The 22,229-nt window shown below is 37.9% G+C and overlaps 1 protein-coding gene across 1 annotated transcript in view; it reads left to right on the forward strand.

Annotated features, from left to right (window-relative positions):
• The window catches only part of atp11b (ATPase phospholipid transporting 11B), a 173,773-nt gene that overhangs the window by 74,314 nt on the left and 77,230 nt on the right, over positions 1-22,229 (forward strand). The window contains exons 14-19 of the mRNA XM_060834740.1: positions 2,763-2,932; positions 6,179-6,247; positions 7,062-7,135; positions 9,457-9,560; positions 15,937-16,118; positions 18,041-18,244. Coding sequence (XP_060690723.1) covers positions 2,763-2,932; positions 6,179-6,247; positions 7,062-7,135; positions 9,457-9,560; positions 15,937-16,118; positions 18,041-18,244 — 803 coding nt within the window. The remainder of the gene's footprint in view (positions 1-2,762; positions 2,933-6,178; positions 6,248-7,061; positions 7,136-9,456; positions 9,561-15,936; positions 16,119-18,040; positions 18,245-22,229) is intronic.

Raw genomic sequence — 22,229 nt, forward strand, 5'->3', positions numbered from 1 at the left:
CCACCTCCAAAAACATGGGATCAATGTTGATTTCACCAGTTTCCTCATCTTCCCTTCCCCACCTTATCCCAGAACCAACCATCCAACTCTGCAATGCCCTCTTGATCTATCTATCTTTCCCATGTATCCTCCACCCTCTGCTCCAACCTATCACCATCATTCCCTATCTCCATCGACCTATCGCATTCCCAGCTACCTCCCCCACGCCCCCCCAACCCCCCAACCACTCCCATCTATCTGTCAGCTCCTTTGGGCCTCGCTCACATGCCTGTTGAAGAGCTTATAGTCTCCTGCCCCTCAGATGCTGTCAAACCAGCTGTGCTTTTCCAGCACCACATTTTTTTGACTGTTGCCAGATATGGAAGTTTCGAGTTGTAAAGAAAGACTGGAACTTTTTTCACTGGAGTGTAGGGGGTTCAGAGGGGACCTTATGAAAGTTTATAAATAATGAAGAGTGTGGAAAGAGTTAATAGTAGCTGTCTTTTATGTTGGATGAGGGATTTCAAGACTCTCGAGCATTTTTAAGGTGAGAGGAGAGAGATTTAAAAAAGGTATGAGGCATTATTCTTTTAAGAGGGTGGTTTGGGAGTGGAGCGAACCTCCTGAGGAATTGAAACATTTAAAAGACATTTGGATAAGTGCATGAATAGGTAAAGCTTTGGAGTTATATGGGCCAGGAGCAGGCAGGTGAGACTTTGAACTGTTCAGTTTGGGGTTATGTTCGACATGGATTAGTTGGAGCAAATGATCTGTTTCTGAATGCCTCTGACTGTGACTGTATGAACCTAATTATAGAGGCATAATATTTTGTCTTTCTTGAAAATGTAACTACCAAGATAAGTAAAGAAGAACCAGCAGATGTAGTATACTGGGCATCCAAGGGGAATATGTAATAAGGTCCCACATTAAAGGTTAAAATGCAAGATAAAACTCATGGATAATATATTGGCATGGGTAGTTTCATAAATAGCTAGGAAGTAGAGAGGGGCATAAGTGGGGCATTTTAAATTGTAAATTACCACAAACGTCAGTGCTAGGCCTTGAGCTATTTATAATCTTTATTCAAGAACTGAGTGAAGAGTAATGTGTTTACCGATGATGCAAAACCAGTGGGAACGTAAACTTCAGCAAATCAATTAACGCAAGTGAGATGCTAGGTGTTTTTATTATGTGAAGATGTGTGCGGTTACCTAATTTGGTTATGAGAAGATAAGCAAAATACATTTTTAAAGGTGTGAAACTTGAAAGTATTGATGTGCAAAGAATCTTGGATGTGCTCGAGCAAGATAAGCAGGAAGTTAGCATGCAGGTGCAGCAAGCAAAGAGGAAGGTGTGCAGCTTGCTGTTTGTTGCAAAAGGTTCGGTGTTGAGGAATAAAGCAGTACTTCTACATTTGTGTAATATTTTGGTGAGACCATTTCTGTCTGAACATTTTAAGAAAAGAAATGTACTTGTGTTGGAGGTGAAATACATTTTAATCTAGGTTTAGTCTGTGAGATGTGATAAAAATCTGAGCAAATTGGGTCTGTATTCACTGGAATTTAGTAAAATGAAGGGTGATGTTATTGAAACATTTAAAATCGAGGAGAATTAATAGGGTGGGTGTTAAAAGGATGATTTCCCTTGGGAGAAAAAGTATAATTAGTGGACACAGTTTTAAAAATGAGTTGTCCCATTTCAGACTGAATTAGGCAATCTTTAGTGTTATTACACACCATGACCTGATGAAATTATGTTGTCAATTTAGAATAGCACCTACTTCTAACTTGCACGAAATTGAGTTGTGGATTATTTTGCTCATTACATAGCCAGCTGGATATCATTGTACTGAGTTGACTAGATTGAACCTTTATCTCATAAGTGGACAGACTGAATATTCATCCAGTCCTCATCCTGTGTCTCAAGTTTACAACAAATAATTGGACTGAAACACTCCCGATCGTGTATTATAATGAAGGTTTTACTGTAGTGTTGCCTTTGTTAAACAGCTGATGTAATACCGTCCATATAGATTTCCATGGTTCTTGTATACATCAGAAATTGGTGTGATAACCATGTCCGCTAATACTAATTTCACTTAAACACTGATTGGTATCTTGGAACATTTAGACTTTGACCTTTTTTCATTGATTTCCTGCTAGTATAAAGATCATCAGTGCAAACTTCCACAAATATCTTGCCCAAAGTCTCATTCTTCCTGTAAGATTGTACAGTTGCTGTTGATAGTCAGTCAAACCTGAATTTGATGCTGTCATCACTGAGGCAACAGTTAGACTTGTTGAAAGTATTGCTGGTTGAGGATTGGGAACAGGTGCTATCTCTTTGATAACTGATTATCTGTTTCTAAGATTTTTGACTCCTCTTGACTGCAGCTCCCCCAAGATCAATGTCACTGATTTGACTGGAATATGCACAATCTTGAACACAATAGTTCATCTGAAACAAAAACCGAAATTGCTAGAAAATCTTCACAGATCTGGCAGCATCTCAAAAGAGAAAACAGTTAACCTTTCGGGTCCACTTGACGACTCTTCATTCCCTCCTTCATCCAGTGTTGATTATAGGCCTGACTCGGTCTGATCAGTCCTGACTCTCCTTCCTACTTCAGTAATGTTCTTTCAATGAAGTCCTCTTTTGTAGTGATCAACATCAAACATATAACAGTCACATCAGACATCTTCCTATTCTTCATGCCATATTTGTTTAAGTATTTGTTTGATTGAATATGATAGTGTTCTGACCATTCATGCTTCAATTCCTAGACAGATGAGGAAAAGATGTTCTTGAAGGCCATATCCCTTTGTCACACAGTGCACATTAATGACCAGGAAGAGCCACGGAGATTAAATTTAAATTCTGTAGTTGATTCATCCTCTCTGCAATACTATGCTGCTTCACCAGATGAGAAGGCTTTAGTAGAAGCTGCGAGAAAGTAAGGATATTTTTCTACAACAAACTATTAAGTTCAGTAGCTATATGTAATTTCTTTGTTAAACCTGAATTCTGAAATAATGTTTTTTATGTCCTTATTTGTGGATCTAATGTCAGCATAGTAGTTTTTGTGTGTGATAACTGTACCACCATTGTAATGTGTTTGCATAATGTACATTTAGAAAATTCTGTTGCTACACACTATATGTTAAGTGCTCATATTGCTAATGAAGTATACATTAAGTGAAATAATTTGTTTAAATCTTGCATATATGCCTATGGTGTTGGTTCTGCATGTGTGAGTAAGATGTCTGGAAATAATCAGAACTGTTTATTGCGAAGAGCCGAACCACTGTCAAATATGTCAACACCCAGTAGCAGCTTCTGAATTGAAGGCTGAGAGATCAAGCTCTGTTTAAAAAAAAATTGAACACAATCTTAGGTGACATTTTAGTGCAGCAGTTCATTAGTTATAAAATGCTTTGGGACTACCTGAAATTACCAAAGTCACCTGGTAAATGCAACAATGTATTATTTACTTGCTCATTTTGTTTTGGATCATTTGCCCTCGCTCCATTTTTTGACCAAGTACCATCATACTTTTTTTTGAGCTGCCTGTGCCTGTCTGTCCTAGACAAGACCCTCCCTTTTGCTGCATGAGCAGTATTAACCACTCCATATTGTGAATTAAGCTTTGATACTGCAAAACCTGTTTATGCAAAAAAGAAACTGCATAAAGCAAAATCAAAAATATTAGTTTAAAGATACAATTCTTGCAGCTGCCTTGAATCTGACCATAATAATTGGAACCAAGCCTGCTGTAGCCTCAGTCTCTAAATAGTCAGATTCCTTTTCTGACATCCAGTACTTGGTGCATAGAAGTTCCCTCCAGTTAAATATTGTGAGGACTGAAGTTATTTCTTTGAACACTGCCACAACTTCCATTCCCTTACCACTGACTCTATCGATCTGCAGCTGGTTGAGAGTAATCCAGGCTATTCATAACCTTTCACTTCCAGTCTCATCTGCACCATCACTCTCAGGACCACCTATTCCCACCTCCATAATGTCCAACTTCAACCCCCCCCCCCAAGCACATCTGCAGTTAATAATTTTGATGCATTCCTGACTAACCTCCCACATTCCAAAGTCATTCTTGTCATTCAAAACTCAACTCACTTGCCTCCACTGTATTCATCAAACTCCAGCTTAATTTTAAAATTCTCAGTCTTGGAGTCATACAGCACATGCTGACCATAATACTAAATTAAAGTAGTCTACCTGCCAGTGCCTGGCCTATGTTCCTCCAAACATTACCACTACTTTAACTTATCTAAATGTCTTTTAAACGTTATATCTGTACCTGCATCCACTGCTTCCTCTGGAAATTCATTCCATACACAAACTACTTTTTTTTTGAAAATTGCACTTCATGTCTTTTTTTAAATCTATCTTGTCTCATCGTAAAAATACGCCCCTAATCTTGAAACCCTCGCCCTAGAGAAAAGACACCTGCTAATCATAACTTTATAAATTTGTATCCCTCTATGGACTCAACTCACTCCTAGCTGTAAGATTTCCTCCAGCTCACAGCTCTGTTTAGATCTCAGTGCTGTTATTATTCATTAATCTAAACACTTAGCTCTTTAATTCTCGTCGAACATTTATCCCAAGAACATTTGAGTGCAGGACTGAAGTTATTATACAGCAGTTGTATAGAACCTTGATGAGACTATACCTGGAGTCCTGTGTAGTGTTGCTCATCTTACTAAAGGGAAGATATATTTGCCATAGAGCAAGGGTTGCCAGACTGAATCCTGGAACAGCAGGACTGTCCTATGACTAGAGGTTGTCTGTATTCTCTTGATCTTAAAAGACTGAGAAATAATCTCATTTGTAGTTTACAAATTCTTACAAGTGGTCAGACAGGTAGAAAGGATGTCCCCCTTGCTTGGAGGGGGAGGCAAAAACCAAGGGAAATAGAGACAGTAAGAGGCAAGCCATTTAGGGAAATTAATTTTTGGAATTTTTTATCCCGGAAGGCTGCGGAATGTCAATTATTGAGCACGTTCAAGACCGTTATCAATAGATTTCTAGATGCTAATGATATCAATCAAAATGGAGAAAGTATGGCAAAATAGCATTGAGGTGGGTAATCAGCCATGATCTAGAACAGTCCAACAGGCTTGAGCCTAAGTGCTGTACTCCTCGTTCTATTGTCCTCCTTTAAGACAAATCTTCAATCTGCCTATTTTACTAAGCTTTTGGTCATCTGGCCTAATATATCCTCATATTTTCAATCGACCAATTCAAACATGTTAATTACACGTGTGGAGCAGGTGAGATTTGACCCTAAGCTCAGAGGTTGGGACACTACCAATGTGTCTTTTTATGCCTCAGTGTCAAATGTTCTATGATATTCCTGGATATTAGCTTGAAGGATGTTACTGTTGTTTGGGGTGTTAAATGTCATTCATTTTAGTTGATTAGGTAGTGAAATGGAAAACTGGTTTTAAACACATTCTAAAATGTGTTACTTAATGAAGCAAACAACCTTTGCTGCCATGATATTTTTAATTAGTTGATTGGTTTGTTTTGCTTTAATGTTTTCCAGCCTGCAGTAAATGGTAACTCTGGTTACAATACAGTTGCATGGACTTAGCCAATTTTCTTTAACTGCAGAAGTTTATTTAATGGGAGTAAACCTATTGCTTTCCATGGAGAAATACTTTCAGCCAAGTTAAAGTTCCTGAGATGTTTCTCTTCCCTTGACCTTACGTGTGTCGTCTTTACTTGACAAAAATATATTTTTAAAAAATTATTATGCATGTGCTGGTGGTATCACCCCAGTATTGGTATTAATGTTGAATACCACAGTCAATGATGTCAAGCACTTGGAAGCATTAAATGTCTAACGTGTGCAAGTTGAAACAGTTTTGCCATGGGTGTGTGATGGACTGTGAAATTTTTGTAATAATACGAAATTTAATTTTTCTATCATCTAATTATGATTTGAGGAATCTTTAAATAGTTGAATCTGTTTCATTTAGTTTTTGCCCATCAAAGCAGCTAGACGTTTGTGAACTGATAATTGATAGTGTGCACCAGACATTTAGAATATTGGGCCATCAGTTGAGCAATGAAATTTGTCTGGCTCTTTTTATTGGTCATTAATAATGCTTTTCACAGACCTGTATTAGATTTTGTTTTGACAAAGCTTTGAAGATTTTTTTTTCCCTTCCTGTAGGATTGGGATCACGTTTGCAGGATCAAGTGAGAAAAATATATTACTTAACGAGTTTGGAAAGGAACAAAGGTACCAAAACTGTGCAAGGCTTTGATATGAGTTCTTAAGTTGTGGAGGGGGATGAGCTTTTCTCTTTACGTGCTTTTCTTTTCGTTCCATGTTTCTTGAATATGCTTAAATTACAGTTCCAGTGATGTCACCTGTTCTTGAATATCTAGTTCAAGAAACTTTTTGTGTGTCAGCCTGGCTAGAAAGTATGAAGAGTGTTTTGGAAGGGATGATTGCTGTTTCCTATGATGTACTCATTGAGCATTTACGTGCAGCCAGACTTTCTCAGAAGCAGTACTGGATGACAACTAATGCTGGACCTCAGCTTATTTTGCTCTTCTCTGCTTAAGAATCTTCAGGCCAATTGTAGCACTTTTATCTCTGTTATGTGAGGTTGTCTTTCTCCGTATGAAAGGAATTAAACTGGAGAACCTTTTGCTGTTCTAAACTGTTAAAAGATGATGCTTTAATTTCAGTTTTATCTGTCTGCCATGGTTTCATAATACATTGTAGTGCACTTTTGTGGTGCAGCTATAGTGTTGGTGCTGAGCAGTTTCACTTTGCATCATTATTGTGCTGTTTGAGTACCAAATGTGATATGAAGTTGCTCACGAATACTCTTAGTTTTTGCTCCTTACCTTGATCCTGCTACAGCTCCATATTATTTGGACAACTAATGTAATGAAGTAAATTTACAGAAGAATGTGCTACATTCTTGATATGAAACAGTGCTGATACTGAAAAATACACATCTCAAATACATTTGTAATGGTGTTTAGCAATTGGTTTAAAAATTCCTGAAGATGGATATAATGTTTTCCTTTCATTCTTACAGATACAAGCTTCTAGATATTTTAGAGTTTGATGCAAATCGCAGGAGAATGAGTGTAATTGTCGAAACACCAGAAGGTACGTTCATAATTACATTCTGACTACATATGAGTTTAAATAACAAAATGAATCTTGATAAATATCAAATGAATGTGTGCATGTAAGGGAAAACGTTGAACATTAAAAATACCTTCCATTATTAGCACACAAATAGATTCTCCATCCAGAATTATTGATAAACTGTCCAGGTTTAACGGTGAAAATATGATTGTAGCTGGGCTTGCCAATTAATTGCCCAACTCTTACAGTATTAACTGACAGGAGCCACATATTGAATTGGAGAGCATTTTTTGGTAGCAACAGGAGTAGGCCATTCAGACCATCAGGCCTGCCCCGCTGTTTTAAATCATAGCTAACCATCTTCTCAATGCTATTTTCCTGCGCTGTTTATTGCCCTTAATGACACAGTCTGTTTAATGATTGAGTATCCAGAGCCCTCCGGGGTAGAAATTCCGAAGATTCATTCCTCTTTGAAGAAATTTCTCTTCATCTGTTTTAATTGGCCTGCCCCTTATCCTGAGATTGTTCTCTGGTTCTAGAGTTGCCAGCCAGGGAATCACTGTACCAATGACCATTCTGTCACATCCTTCTTAAAAATGTAATAAATTTTGATAAGTTCATCTCATTCTTTGAAACTCTAGAGAATAAGAAATTTTCTTAATCTCTCAACATAAGACAGCATTACTATCCTAGGGATTAATCTGGTTAATTGCCCCCTCATTTCCTCAATAGCAAGTATATCCCCTAGATAAGGAGGCAAAAATTGTACGTACACACCATAATTATGTACAACTGCAGCAATATCTATTCATCTTTATGCTTAAGTCCCCTTTCTAATTGTTTTCTGCACCTACTTGGTAGAATTTAGTGATTCACTGAAGAATATCTTTTAGGATGCCCATACTTCCCAATCTATTAATATTTAAGAAATATTCCACTGTTTTTCAATACCAAAGTGAATAATCTAACACTTACTCACATTCTAATTTATCTACCATGTTTTAACCCATTTACTTAGCGTGTCCTAGTTCTCTTGAAGCCACCTTGTACCCTTTTTGCATCTTCCTCACAACTTGAATTCCCACACAGTTTGGTATCAGTAGTAAATATGGGCATTTTAAATGGGCTCTACATCTAAATTGTTTATATAGATTGTGAACACTTGTGGACCTGGCATTGACACTCGCATGCCATCCTAAGAATAATATTTATTTGTATCTCTACTTTCTGTTTAGTAACTAATTCTCAATCATTGCTAGTATATTCCCTCGATGCTATGTGCTGTAATTTCATTTAGTGATCTTTTTATTAGACTTTTAACAAAAGCCTTCTAAAAATCTAAGTACACTACATCCTCTAGCTTATCTTTATGCTACAATCAACAATCCTGAACAAGTTGTCAAACATGTTCTCCCTTTTGGTAAATCCATGTTGACTTGGTAAATCCAACTCACAGACAGATGTGATAACTGAGCCATTGAGAAATTAAACACAATTGGCAAAGTCAGCATTAACAAGTAGAATATCTTACACTTTGATGCGGCCACAGGAATTTTGATAAGGAGCAGCAAAACTGAACAGTAGAGAAAGTTTTTTAAAAAAAGAGAAGGGGATGGTTGCAAGCGCATCCTACCTACTTCATCAAATACAATATTAACCAAAGTCACACTGCTTGAAAAGTGTACATACCACATTTATTTTTCTTTGGAGCTACACTGCAAGAACTAGACAACCAGTTTACCTAATTAACCTACTATTCTCCAGTAAAGCTTGTTTACCAGTCTTAAGTCTGAAAGTACTTTCTTACCTTCCTTTTAATCTTAGAGTAAAAAATATTAAATGCTATGTACAAATATGCAAGGAAAAAATATGTAGACGCTTAATAACTTGGCATTCTCAAACTGTGAATGATTTCCCAGTGGTAAACAACTCTTTTCTGGTTAGCTTAGAAATGATGGACAACATTACAAATGAGATGATTATAAATTTTGGTCTGATAATCCACTTACACAAAAATTAGTATTTCTTTTTCTACGTAAGTTTGCTTGCTGAGCTGGAAAGTTCACTTTCAGATGTTCGTCACCATACTGAAAATGAACTTTCCAGCTCAGCGAGAACACTTGCGTACAGAACCTCAACCTGAGCTACAAATCTTCTCAAAACTTGCTAACTATCTTTTTTTATAATTTTATGTTTTAAAGTTATTTGTGGGCAGTAAGTTCTTTGAACCAATTTACATGTGTAGAACATCCCACTGAATGAGGAACTATACATGTTCAACAAATTGCATCCAAATAAATTTTGTTTAATTGAGAATTTGTTACACCTGATTGTTCCAGGAAAGAAGATCCTGTTCACTAAAGGTGCAGAATCCTCAATTCTCCCATTAGCCAAAACCGGGGAAATACGTACAACTAGTGTGCATGTGGATGAACTGGCGATGGTAAGTGATGCACCCTTTTTGTAGAATAATGTGGGATGAAGTGGGTTGTGCAACACCATGTTAAGATGCTACTCTGATTCCTAAAGCTGAAATGGAGTCTGAAATTTCCACACATGCATGCATCTGAAACCTAACCATTTCCAGCAATCTCCAAAGCAGACAGGTTATGATATTTCTTTAAATTGCTGGCGGTAGTACCAATGATCTCATACTTCATATAGCTAAGTATAGACTAAATAGTATAAAGGAACTCATACCCTGCTGTACAAAAGATCATTGAACTGCTGATATGATAACTGATAACGTTATTTCTTCAGATGGCTGGTGTAACAGGTTGGAAAATCTTTTTCATTTTCTATACTGAAATAACATTTGAAAACTGTACAGGAAGTAGCCTGGCTGGCACTGACTTAGCTTTTGATTGCATGAGATTTTAAGTCTTCAGAGGGGCAACCTTTTAACTGCCAGTATGGGTGGTCAACTAAGACAAACATGATCAGTCTAATTGCAAGTTTGCCAGCCTCAGAGTGTAGGCTCACAGGAAAACATTGGTGCTTTGTGAACTAATTTAAGTAGTCAATTAATTGTGCATTTATCGCCCAAAACTGCCAATAGTTGCATTTTCTGTTCTGTGGAATTAGCCAGTGTCAACAATGCGAGGACATTTAGGAAGCATTGATCGACACCTCCAAAAGTATTTAAATAGTGAAATTGAAAAGCAGTGAACCAACTTATATGAAAGGCTTGTGCTCATCAGACTTTGAGAAGTGGATTTAACTACTTGAAAAGTGACTTCTGACTTTTTGGGACTCATTTCACCTACTTTGGACTTTGCTCATCTTGAGCTTATCTCCCCTGAAATCCATCTTTGCATGGGAACAGTTTATCCAGTTATAATTTGGACCTCTAATGAAAGATAGTAGAATCCATACCAGTAGCAGAAGCTGCAACAACAGTAGCAGTTGCCTTCTGCACAATCATCTGCACTTTGCAGTATCGACTGCTGAGCACACTGGAGCTTGAAGGAGGTCATATACCAAGAACACTATGTATCAACAGAGGATTGGTTCCTTGATTTGGTTGGATAATCGTTCAGGCATTCTCGCAGGGTTGATGCTGTCATGCAGCTTCCTGGAACAATGTCTCTTTAAGTGAACATACATGTGACTTTCATGGTCCTGCCAACCATGAATTTCCTGTTTCTGTCCAGTAATCTTCTGATGAAATCTCCAAACTCTGACAATCTGTTGACACAAATGCATCTCTTAGGTGGCCAACATATTTATGTAGGTGCCATTTATGTCCACTTTGAAACTGATTGACAGACTCTTGGAATACCTTAGTTCCACAACTACAGGGAATCAGAGACTTAATGTACATCACAGGACTCCTATAAACCTGGAGTGTTCAACATTGGAAGAAATTCCATTTGCTTAATGCTCAGCTTTTATGTGACCAGAATATAATCATGGATGTGAGCATCAGGTATCCAGGGAGCTGCTGTAATTCTTTAATTCTGCATTAGCTATAGTTATCAAAAGAGATTGCACTTCAAGCCGTCGGATATGGCTAGCTTCTCTGAAGACCTGGTTGGTGACAGTTATGAGGACCCTGCTGCTAATGTGGAAGAGACAGAAGAGAGGAGTCTCTTGATGGAAAGGCGAATAGACAAGTTTTTGGATTACAGAAAATGTGATTTGAGTGCCTCAACTGATTTGGGGATGTCCTTTTGTGCATTCCATACAGAGTCTTGTTATGGTTGTGGGTCTGCTGTGGCTTGCAATGTATCCTGTTTAAGAGTAGTGAAGCAACAGAAAAGGTAAGGTGGAATCATTTGGAATCCTCAAGTGTAGACCATTTGGCTCTGCCACAAACTAACCTAGCTCCATTGGGCAAGAGGCAGCATGTGAGGCTCATTGTGGAGAAGGGAGGGTAAGGAATGGGAAGGAAAAAGTCTTCACATCCATTTGCCCTATTCTTACATTTTGACCACTTTCCTGTTAAGCAGAAAGTGCAGAGTATTTGGCAACATTTCAGCGAGACATTGAACCATCAAGGCAAGGTTTTCATCCATTTTGAGCAGAATGCTAGAGCGCACTGATCTGGTCCAGCATACACTCAGATGCTCCATGCAGATGGAGATGGCACAGGTGCCTGAGGAATGATGTGTTTCATGCTAGAGATGGATTCTCTCTGTTCTTTCTCCAAGTGTATCGCCGCCTTTGGGAATACTGACACAAACATCACGCATTTCGTCTCATTGCTCCATGGGCTGTCTTCCTCGGTGGTCCCTGAACCATAGCATCTGTTGTCAACTGTGCATTGCTTTGCCTTGGAGTGGTCTGAGTCTAATGACAGGGGCTGTCCCTGTCACTGGCACCTGCTTACCTGTTATTTAAACCTCACTGTGTGACAACCTAGTTACCTTGACTGCATGAAGGTTTATACATATGTACTTTGGCGGATGGTGTGCGTGAGTCATATAGCAGTACATCCACACAGTGCTCAGCCTCACCTGGGAGTGACTCTTGTCTTGTCCAAGGCCTTCGAAGGACCTGTGAAAGATGTTCAATCCTAATATTGGAAATAGGTTTAAATTCTATCATGACTTTTTCAATTAGTGATGACTAAGTTGACAATTATGTGCAAAGTGGGGTGCATTAATGTGACCAATTAAATGGGAGACCATAGTTTTTCCATGGATTCTGCTCTGCTATTGATGTCTGTCCAGCACCTATTTCTCAGCAGCAGTTAATGTGATAGTGGCTGCAGCCAGCTGTTGGCTCTGAGAGTCCACATAGAGTTATCCATTATCTTCCAGAATGAGTGCAAACAGAATTATGAATGTGAGAAATGGAATCCTTGGCAAGAATGGATTGAGAGTATATGTGGTGGGTCAGAAAGAAGGATGGGAATGAAGTAAGATTTTGGGGTTTACTTTTAACTTTAAGAGACCAAAGTCAATTGCAATTACAGATGAAGTTGAGAAAGCAAATCTTAAAATTTACTGGATGCAGTTAGTTACAAAACCCATTCTAAGTACAAATAATCTTACAAATTTTACAGGATTTAAGTTTATCTTAAGTACAAAACAAGTGCAGTGGTTTATAGGATTAATCCATTCTGGGACACCAGATTGCAAACTGGGTGACTGGACGCAGGTCTCTTGTTCTGTCTGTTGATAGAAGTACTCCTTGTCTTTTATCATGCGCACCAAGCCATGAAGAAGTGCCACTTGTTAATCTTTGCTAGCCACTACGCTTGAACCTAATTGGTTTGCCAACAAGTGAATAGCACACGAATCATCTCAAATTGGCTAAATACTACATATCCAATTCTTAATTGGTTCCTTTAAAAGTAGTGGTCAGTTTAGCCACGTTACTTTCTACCTTGTCTGTCAGCTTACCAACTTAAATATATCTTTACTAATATGGCACCCTTGGAACAAATTGTGCTTTTGATTCTGATGTGTTACCTCAGTGATTAACTGGCATTCTAAATGTCCCAATTAAGTTACGAATGTTCTCCAAAATCTATCCGTATCCTTTAGCTAAAAGAACTATCTACAATTTCACAATAATTGTTGATGGCCAAAATAGATTAAAATCAAAACAATCATACAAATAAGAATGTGTCAATATGTAAAGCCTATTGCATGCATCTAAGTTACAAAATTAAGCTATCTATAAACATGTGTCCTTGAGTAAAAGCCTTTTACCTTGAAGCATTTTCACATTTGTTAGCCTGAGACTAAATCATAAAGCCATAAACCTTTGAGGGTGTATGACTTTGTTATTTAAAGAACATGTTTTACAATTAACGGTAATTAAAATATAGTTGTGTTCTTCACTTAAACAAATCACTATTTAGTTATGGAAAAATAATTCTATTCTATCTGACAGTTTTGTGTGGAGGAGAAAGGTGAATAGGTAAAGCTGTGAGATGTTAGACCGAGGAGTATTTGCAAGAAAATGCTGGAGGAGGAGAGTTAGGGTTTAAAGTCCAAGTGTTGTCACTCACCGTTCCTCCTTTTAATAAGTTACTAAATCTTTTGTTGCATTGCAGCACTTTTTCCAGTTGCAATAGGCCACACGCTTTTTGTACACTGTGATGTCCAGCCATATACACTTGTTTTTGACTGGCCTCTTAGTGCTAACTCCAAGAGAGAGCACGACTTTTGGTCCTTACCACAGCATGAGCGCTGGAGAAGAGTCACAAATTTACAAGACAAAATTCCACCATCCATCCTTCCGCCTGCTGCCTCCATACTGACCTTTTGTAAGTCCATTAAAATGGCAGACCTTCCTTTGGTAGAGTGTTCATGTTACATTCCAGCATTAGTCAGAAAACCTGGAAGCAGAATGTGTAATGGGTAGCAGAATTGAACTAAGAAATAACCAAAATGTTTGGATACTCGTGTTCTAAAGAAGGGTCACTCGACCCAAAACATTAACTCTTTTCTGTCCACAGATGCTGCTAAACTTGCTAAGAATTAAACTCTAATCAGTTTCTGGAATAAAGGCAAATGTTTGCAGATGCTAGTGATCTGAAATAAAAACAGAAAGCTGACCATATTCAGCGGATCCAGCAGAATTAACATTTCAAGTCCTATATGACTTCTTCTGAACGATGAGGCTGGAAATATGTTTTCTTTATGCTATTGACAAAAGGGGCAAAGGAGTGAGTGAAATAGATAGTGTGTCCAGATCAAAAGATGAATGAGAATGTTAATAGTAATAGAGGACACATACAGCTTTGAAGTTGTTGTTCCCCAGTATTGAATCCTGAAGGTTATAAAGTACCAAAACAGAAAATGAGGTGACATCCCTCCAATTTGCATTGTGTTTTGCTGGAACACTTCACTAGGCTTAAGGCAGAATTATTAGCACTACAGCAAGGTGATATCCTGTCCTCACTGACCGAGGAGAGGTGTTTCGTGAAGCGGTCACCTGGTCTGTGTTCCCTCTTGTTGACGTAGAGGAGATCATATTCTGAAGTTTGAATATGCACAGATTATAACAACAATCCACAAGTTGCTGTCAGTGATTCTACATTTATCCAAAGATGTACTGTTGAGCTACCCTACAGTACAATCGAAGGGGAATCTTAAACTGATAGTTATTGGTCTTAAGTCTTTGTTTTGCTATAAAAACACTGAGAAAAGTTGCATCATATTGAATGTGGTGCAGCTGGGTTTATAACCGTATACTAACTGCATAAATATTGCTACATATCCTCACTGATAATCGTTTTATCTTTGTGCTTTCACTTCATTTAAAATGGACTTTTGTGTTTTTATTTTCCATTTTATTACAACCACAATCATCTCTTTCACACTCAAAATTTATATGCGAAGGATTAAGTGCTTTTAACTTCCTGTTTTGCTATGTGTAGATAGTTTTAATGTGATTGACTGATGTCAGTGCTGCATGCAAAGAAATCCTCTCAACTTGACGCCAGATTTACATGTGCCCTATACCATTAGCAAATGGGACATCTGCATCAGAGTATGGGCGGCACGGTGGCACAGTGGTTAGCACTGCTGCCTCGCAGCGCCTGTAGACCCGGGTTCAATTCCCGACTCAGGCGACTGACTGTGAGGAGTTTGCACGTTCTCCCCGTGTCTGCGTGGGTTTCCTCCGGGTGCTCCGGTTTCCTCCCACAGTCCAAAGATGTGCGGGTCAGGCGAATTGGCCAAGCTAAATTGCCCGTAGTGTTAGGTAAGGGGTAAATGTAGGGGTATGGGTGGGTTGCGCTTCGGCGGGTCGGTGTGGACTTGTTGGGCCGAAGGGCCTGTTTCCACACTGTAAGTCTAATCTGTAAAATCTTTTATCAGACTTTTTTTTAAGTCATAGAGATGTACAGCATGGAAACAGACCCTTCGATCCAACCCATCCATGGCGACCAGATATCCCAGCCCAATCTCGTACCACCTGCCAGCACCCAGCCCATATCCTTCCAAACCCTTTCTATTCATATACCCATCCCAATGCCTCTTAAATGGTGCAATTGTACCAGTCTCCTCCACATCCTCTGGCAACTCATTCCATAGCCGTACCACCCTCTGCGACAAAGTTGCCCCTTCAGTCCCTTTTACATCTTCCCCTCTCACCCTAAACCTATGTCCTCTAGGTCTGGACTCCCTGACCCCAGGGAAAAGACTTTGCCTATTTATCCTATCCATCCCCTCATAATTTTATAAACAATGGCAAGAAATGCTGTTTTGTTTTTGCCTGTCAAATCCACCCGATTGCTCCTTGTGGAACACTCTCTTCTAGTTGAATGGTAAAGTTAAGAAACTCGTTGGCTGAAGCTTTTGAACACTTTGAACATAAGCACGGCTATATAAATCTCCAAGTGTATATATATTTTCTAGAAAGGACTGCGAACACTTTGTATGGCATGCAGATATCTAAACAAAAAGGAATATGAGGAAGTGGCATCGCAGCTTCTTGCAGCCAGGACATCTCTACAACATCGAGAAGAAGAAATAGCCAATGTTTTCAATCTTATTGAGAGAGACTTGCATCTGCTGGGAGTTTCTGGTGTGGAAGACAAGTATGTTGATGATTTTCTTTGTTGTTACTTCAATTAAATATCTATAATTTCTTCTATTTTGCCATAAAGTAATACATTATGTAAATCTAATATGAATTATCTAATGAAGTATTTATTCTGACAAATTCTATGGATTAAGTTCTAATGCTGCAGATATTTTCAAAATGACTATCATTTTGTCTACATTAATTTGTGGAAATTTCTTTTTTACATGTTTTGAAGATAGTCATCTCTTATTTCATGTATAATTCATAGTGAAAGTCTGGGTTATTTCTTTAAACTAATGTCACTAACCTCTGCAATGCGCTGGAAGCATAAGTCAATTGATGTTTTCATCAATCCAGTGATTTGTCAGTGAAAGTTAAGAATTTGTAATCAATGTTGTTGTCTTGGTGTATTTCTTCCTATCCTGGGAATGAATGCAGTTTTGCTTATACTCATTCAGATAACTGGATTCAATTATTTACAAAATTATCGAATAATTAAATTATTTTTGGAATTGAAGTTGATGTTTGAAGGTTAGCATTAACCATGCTGCATGTGCAAAAGTGCAAATGTGAAGGTAAGGAACACTTCAGGAGATATAGTTTTCAGGAAAAAAATAATTGCAAAACAAAAGAGAAATGTGTGGCTTGTTTGTAAACCATCAGTTTCCAACGTGAGTTCTGCATATCTTTAAAGCTAATTGTCTTCTTGTGAAATCAGGAATTGTTGTTAAGAGTATTATGCTCTTCAAGTGAGAGAGCCTTTCCCCATCCTTTCACGCAGTGCAATCAAAGACCCCATTTTGCTGTTCTTGTTCTTAATTTTGAGTAATAGGCAGCTTCCCATATAACTATATAGTCCTACATAATTCTCCTTAATACAATTTAATCTTTTTGGCTAAGAATACAGCAATGAAAACCTTGAATGCTACACTGTTATATCTTAGACTACTTTAGGTTGCTAATTGGCTTCACTCTTCCTTGTGATTGTTCTGAATTTATCAAAAGTAGAATATGATGGGTTTAATGATTGAAAGTAGTTTTTAGCCATCCAGTAGTTTATTTCAGAATTAGTTATGGTTTTCATATCTTTGTCCAACTTTCCTGGCATATTTGAACATAGTACTTCACATTTACTGTCCCTTACCAACTAGATACCTTGTGTAAGTTCAAAGGATGTATATAAGAACAAGGAGTAGTCGTTGGCAATTCAGCCCCTTGAACCTGCCCTGCTATTTGATAAAATCATGACTGATATCATCTTGGCCTCAACTCTGCTTTCCTGCCTGCTCCTCATAACTTTTAACCCAATACTAATTGAAAATTAAATATACTCAGTGCCCCACAATCTGGGGTAGTGGATTCCACAGATTCACAACCCTTTGGGAGAAGTAATATAAGTAAATACAAATTACTCTGAGTAGTCAGTCAAGATGGTATTTAGGCATCTTCTCTTCAATGTCAAGTTGGCTAGTTTATTTGGAATTCCATATAATGTTACCTTTCTGTGTTTAAAAAAAAACTGATGAGAGTCACTCAAAATGAAAATAATTAATATTTTTAAAAATAACATGTTTATTGTATTAGTGTCACACACCCAGCAACATTAATTTGAATGTAACTTTGTTTTCCTTGCCTATTTCGAAATGGTCACACTTTCCCTGCACTTCCAAAAATAAGGACTCATTCTAAATATAATTCTAATGGAACTGGCTTGTTGGTACTTCTGACAGATAGTAATTTTTAACTCCTATAGGTTCAAGATGTGTATTTGTGCCTTGTGGTAACCATGGAGTGTCGGAGCTGAGTCTATATCTGAGATGTTGTCCACTTAGTTGCATACTTTGCCAGTGTTGCTGAACAGCCATCAGACATTGAAATTATGTATGTTTATGTTGTTTGCTATAAGTATATTGACTGCTTTGGTTTTTGATTTAGATTACAGGACAAAGTTCCAGAGACGATAGAGGCTCTTAAATTAGCAGGGATCAAAGTATGGGTTCTTACGGGAGATAAACTGGAAACTGCAATTAGTGTGAGTTTATCAAGTGGACATTTTCACAGGGCAATGAATATTTTGGAGCTTACCGATCAGAAATCTGACACTGAGTGTGCAGCACAGCTTCAAAGGCTTGATACAAGGTAATCACATTCTGTTCTCAACTCATTTCACATAATCTGCATTTTATCATTCTGCAGTGAATTGTTACCAGTTAAAAACCATTCATTCAAAAATTTGAAATTGTATATATTAAGTTTCAGAAATAGTTACATTTAACTTGACTGTTAATGTGGACTGTTCACGTTTGAAATATATCTCCATCCATCAATAACCATTTGCATTTGTGAAAGACCTTTTAATGTAGAAAACCTCTCCAGTGCAGCAAGGCAAGACCATAAAATGCAGGAACAGAAGTAGGCCATCAGTCTGTTCCCCAATTAAGTGAGATCATGGCTCATTTGATTTTTCTTAGTTCAACAATGCTGTCATTTCTTCATAACCTTTGGTTGCCTGACAGATTAAAGATTTATCTCTGTGCTTTGAATATATTTAGTGCACAAACTCAATAGCCCTGTGTGGTAAGAATTCCACAGATTCACTGTTCTGAAAGATGAAAATTCTCACTTCTGTCTTAAATGGGTGAGCTCAAACTGAGATTATGCCCTCCTGTTTGTTTCCCCTTGTGAGAGAACTCTCAATCTCGACATATCTACCCTACCAAACCTCCTAAGAATCTTTTATGCTTTAATAAGGTCACTCCTCATTCTTGTAAAGTTCAGTGAATACAGGCTCAACCTACTCTCCAAGTAAGAAAATCCCTCCATGCCCAGGAATAACCTAGCAAATATCTTCCCTTGGGTAAAGTGACCTAAACTGTTCACAGTATTCTAGGTATGGTCTAGTAAGCATTGGAACTTGTTAGAAGATTATCACATTCTTTGTTCTCTTTAACCTATTCCACATAATACTTGTACTTTATATTATTCTGTAGTGAATTGTTTCCAGTAAAATAATTTTATCAATTTAAAATAATAAACATTAAGTTTCAGCAGCAGTTACAACTGTCCATGGGTAACAACTTGCATTTATGTAGCACCTCTTACATAGAAAATCTTCCTGAAGTATCAAATAAGCTCATAGGATGTAACAGCAGAAATAACCCTCGTGTAATTTAGTAAGACTTCACTATTTTTACATTCTGTTCCCATCGAAATAAAGGCTAATATTTCATTTGCCTTCCCTATTACTGAGCTTGCTTTTTGTGATTCATGTACAAGAATCTCAAGCCCTCTGTGCTTCAGCTTTCTATTCGTTTTTCTCTATTTAAATAATATTTAGCTGCCCTGTTCTTGCTGCAAAGTTCATTAACTTCACGTTGTCCCAGACTGTATTTTATTTGTAAAGTTGTTTTACCTACTCACTCGATCTGTGTCCCTCTTATAATAAGACTGTGTGTTTGTATCATCTGCAAATTTCACTCATCCAAGTCATTAATATACATTGTAAATAAATTATTCCCAGCACTGATATGTTGCTATCTTGAAAATACATCATTATCCCAATTGTATTGATTAGTCATTCCTCTATTCATGCTAATACACAACCCTCCACAGCATGGCTTATTATCTTAAGCAGCTTTATGTGCAGTAACTTATTGAGCATCTTTTGGAAATCCAAAAATTGATTCTACTGTTTTCCTTTTTATCCTGCTTGGTAGCACCTCCAAAGCGTTTTAATAAATTACTGAGGCACATTTCCCTACATGAAGTCATGCTGACTCTGCTTGATTTGTATTCCATATTTCAAAATGATCTGCGATGACACGCTTTAATAGCCTCTAGCATATTTCATTAGTAAATGTCTGAGAAATTGGCCTAGTATTAACTTGTTTGGCTCACTCTCTTTTTGAGTGTTACATTTGCAGTTTTCCAATCCTCTGGGACATTTCCAGAATCAAAGGATTGTTGGAAGATGACTACCAGTGCATCCTTTATCTTTGCAACTACTTGCTTTCTAATATTCTAGGATGTAACCCATCAGGTCCAGGCAGTGTGTTGGCCTGTAGCCTTGTTAATTTTCTGAGTACTTTTTTTTCTCTCCAATGATAGTTATTGTATTTATTTTCTTCCTCCCTTCGCTACATGAACCCTCCCACACTTGTGTGTGCACACCAATTCTTGACTATTTAGTGCTTTTGGAATGTTATAAGTGTCTTTTACAGTGAAGAGTAATGCAAAGTAGTCAACTCCTCTGTTATTTCCTGCATTCCCATTATTAGCCCACCCTCATTCTAAGGAGCCTCTGTTCGTTTTATGTCCATTTTTATTATGTGCTAATTTGCCCTCGGTTTGTTTTCTCCCTCTTAAGTTTATCATAGAACAGTACAGCATAGTACTGTTGCCCTCTATGTTGTACCGACCTTTTATCCTGCTCTAAGATCAAACTAATGTACAATACCCTACATTTTACTAACATCCATGTGCCTATCCAAGAGTTGCTTAAATGTCCCTCACTTATCTGACTGTACTACCACCAATGGCAGTGCATTCTACGCACGCACCACTGTGTAAAGAGCCTACCTCTGACATCTTCTCTAAATCTTCCTCCGATCACCTCAAAATTATGCCCCCTTGTGATAGCCATTTGTCCTGTGAAAAAGTCTCTAGCAATCCACTGTGTCTCATCATCTTGCACACCTCTATCAAGTCACCTCTCATCTTTCTTCACTCCAATGAGAAAAACCCTAGTGCTCTCATCCTTTTCTTCATAAGACATGCCCTCCAATCCAGGCATGGTAAATCACCTCCGCACCCTCTCTTAAAGCTTCCACATCCTTCCTCTCACGAGGCAACAGAACCAAACATAATATTCCAAGTGTGGTCTAACCAGGGCTTTATGGAGCTGCAGCATAACCTTGCAGCTCTTAAACTCAATCCCCCTGCTAAGAAAAGCCAACACACCAGACGCCTTAACCACCCCATCAACCTGCGTGGCAACTTTGAGGGATCATGGGCATGAACCCTATGATCCCTCTGTTCCTCCACACAGCCTGTATTCTGCATTCAGATTAGACCTTCCAAAATGAATCATTTTACACTTTTCCAAGTTGAACTCCCATCTGCCACTTCTCAACCCAGCTCTGTATCCTGTTGGTGTCCCGCTACAACCTCCGAGAGCCCTCCACATTATGCACAACTCAGCCAACCTTTGAGTTAATGTCATCCTTGACCATCTTTTTAAAATAACTACACAAAGGCCAGTATCCACTCCTTGACACTGATCCAGCTCCCTCAGAGCCATACTCTCAGCGAACAGGATGTCTGAACTCCTTTTCTTATCTGTCAACCAGGGCTCCTTGATTGGATCAGATTAACAGCTCCAGTCGGGGAATGCATATTCTGAGGTCCACCTGGTTGACATCATTTCAATCACCACACGTTTTTTGAAAGCATTCTAAATTCTATGGTTTGCTACTCATCTTTGCTGCATTTTTCTTTCAATTTGATACTAGCCTTAGTTCCTTGATTAAACAAGGTCAGTTTATCATAGTGTTAAATTCTTCCTTCCATACTGTGATGTGTTTTTGTGAGTTACAAACTACTTTTCTAAAACTTTTCATTTTGTTAACCATCTTTGCCCGAACACTCCAATTCTGTCCTCATTCCTTTCTAAATATTTTCATTTATATTTAGCACAGTTGCTTCCAACCCAAGATTTTCGCTGTCAAACTCAATACTAATTTTTTAGTAAGTGATAGTTGCTGTTTCCTTGGGGATCTTTTACTGAGATCACTTGCGAAATCTGAATCATTGCTCATTATTGCATCCAAAATAGCATAATTGCTGCTTGAATCCACAACATATTTTTGTTGGCAATAAGAACAGAAGGTGCTGGAAAAAATCAAGGGATGATAGCATTTGCAAAGAGAGAAGTCATGTTAATGTTTTGAGTCCATGATATTGTTCTTATGAAGGATCCAAATCTAGACACATTAACCTTTCTGTGCTATTAATAAACTAATTTTGTTCTGACTACTACTTGAATTCAAATAAAGAGCCATTAATTTTGCTTTTCTTACGATTTCTTGCCTCCACCATTTGCTGCTTTTTCTATGTTTGTACATTG

The sequence above is a fragment of the Hemiscyllium ocellatum genome, chromosome 13, assembly GCF_020745735.1.
Source record: "Hemiscyllium ocellatum isolate sHemOce1 chromosome 13, sHemOce1.pat.X.cur, whole genome shotgun sequence".
NCBI lineage: Eukaryota > Metazoa > Chordata > Chondrichthyes > Orectolobiformes > Hemiscylliidae > Hemiscyllium > Hemiscyllium ocellatum.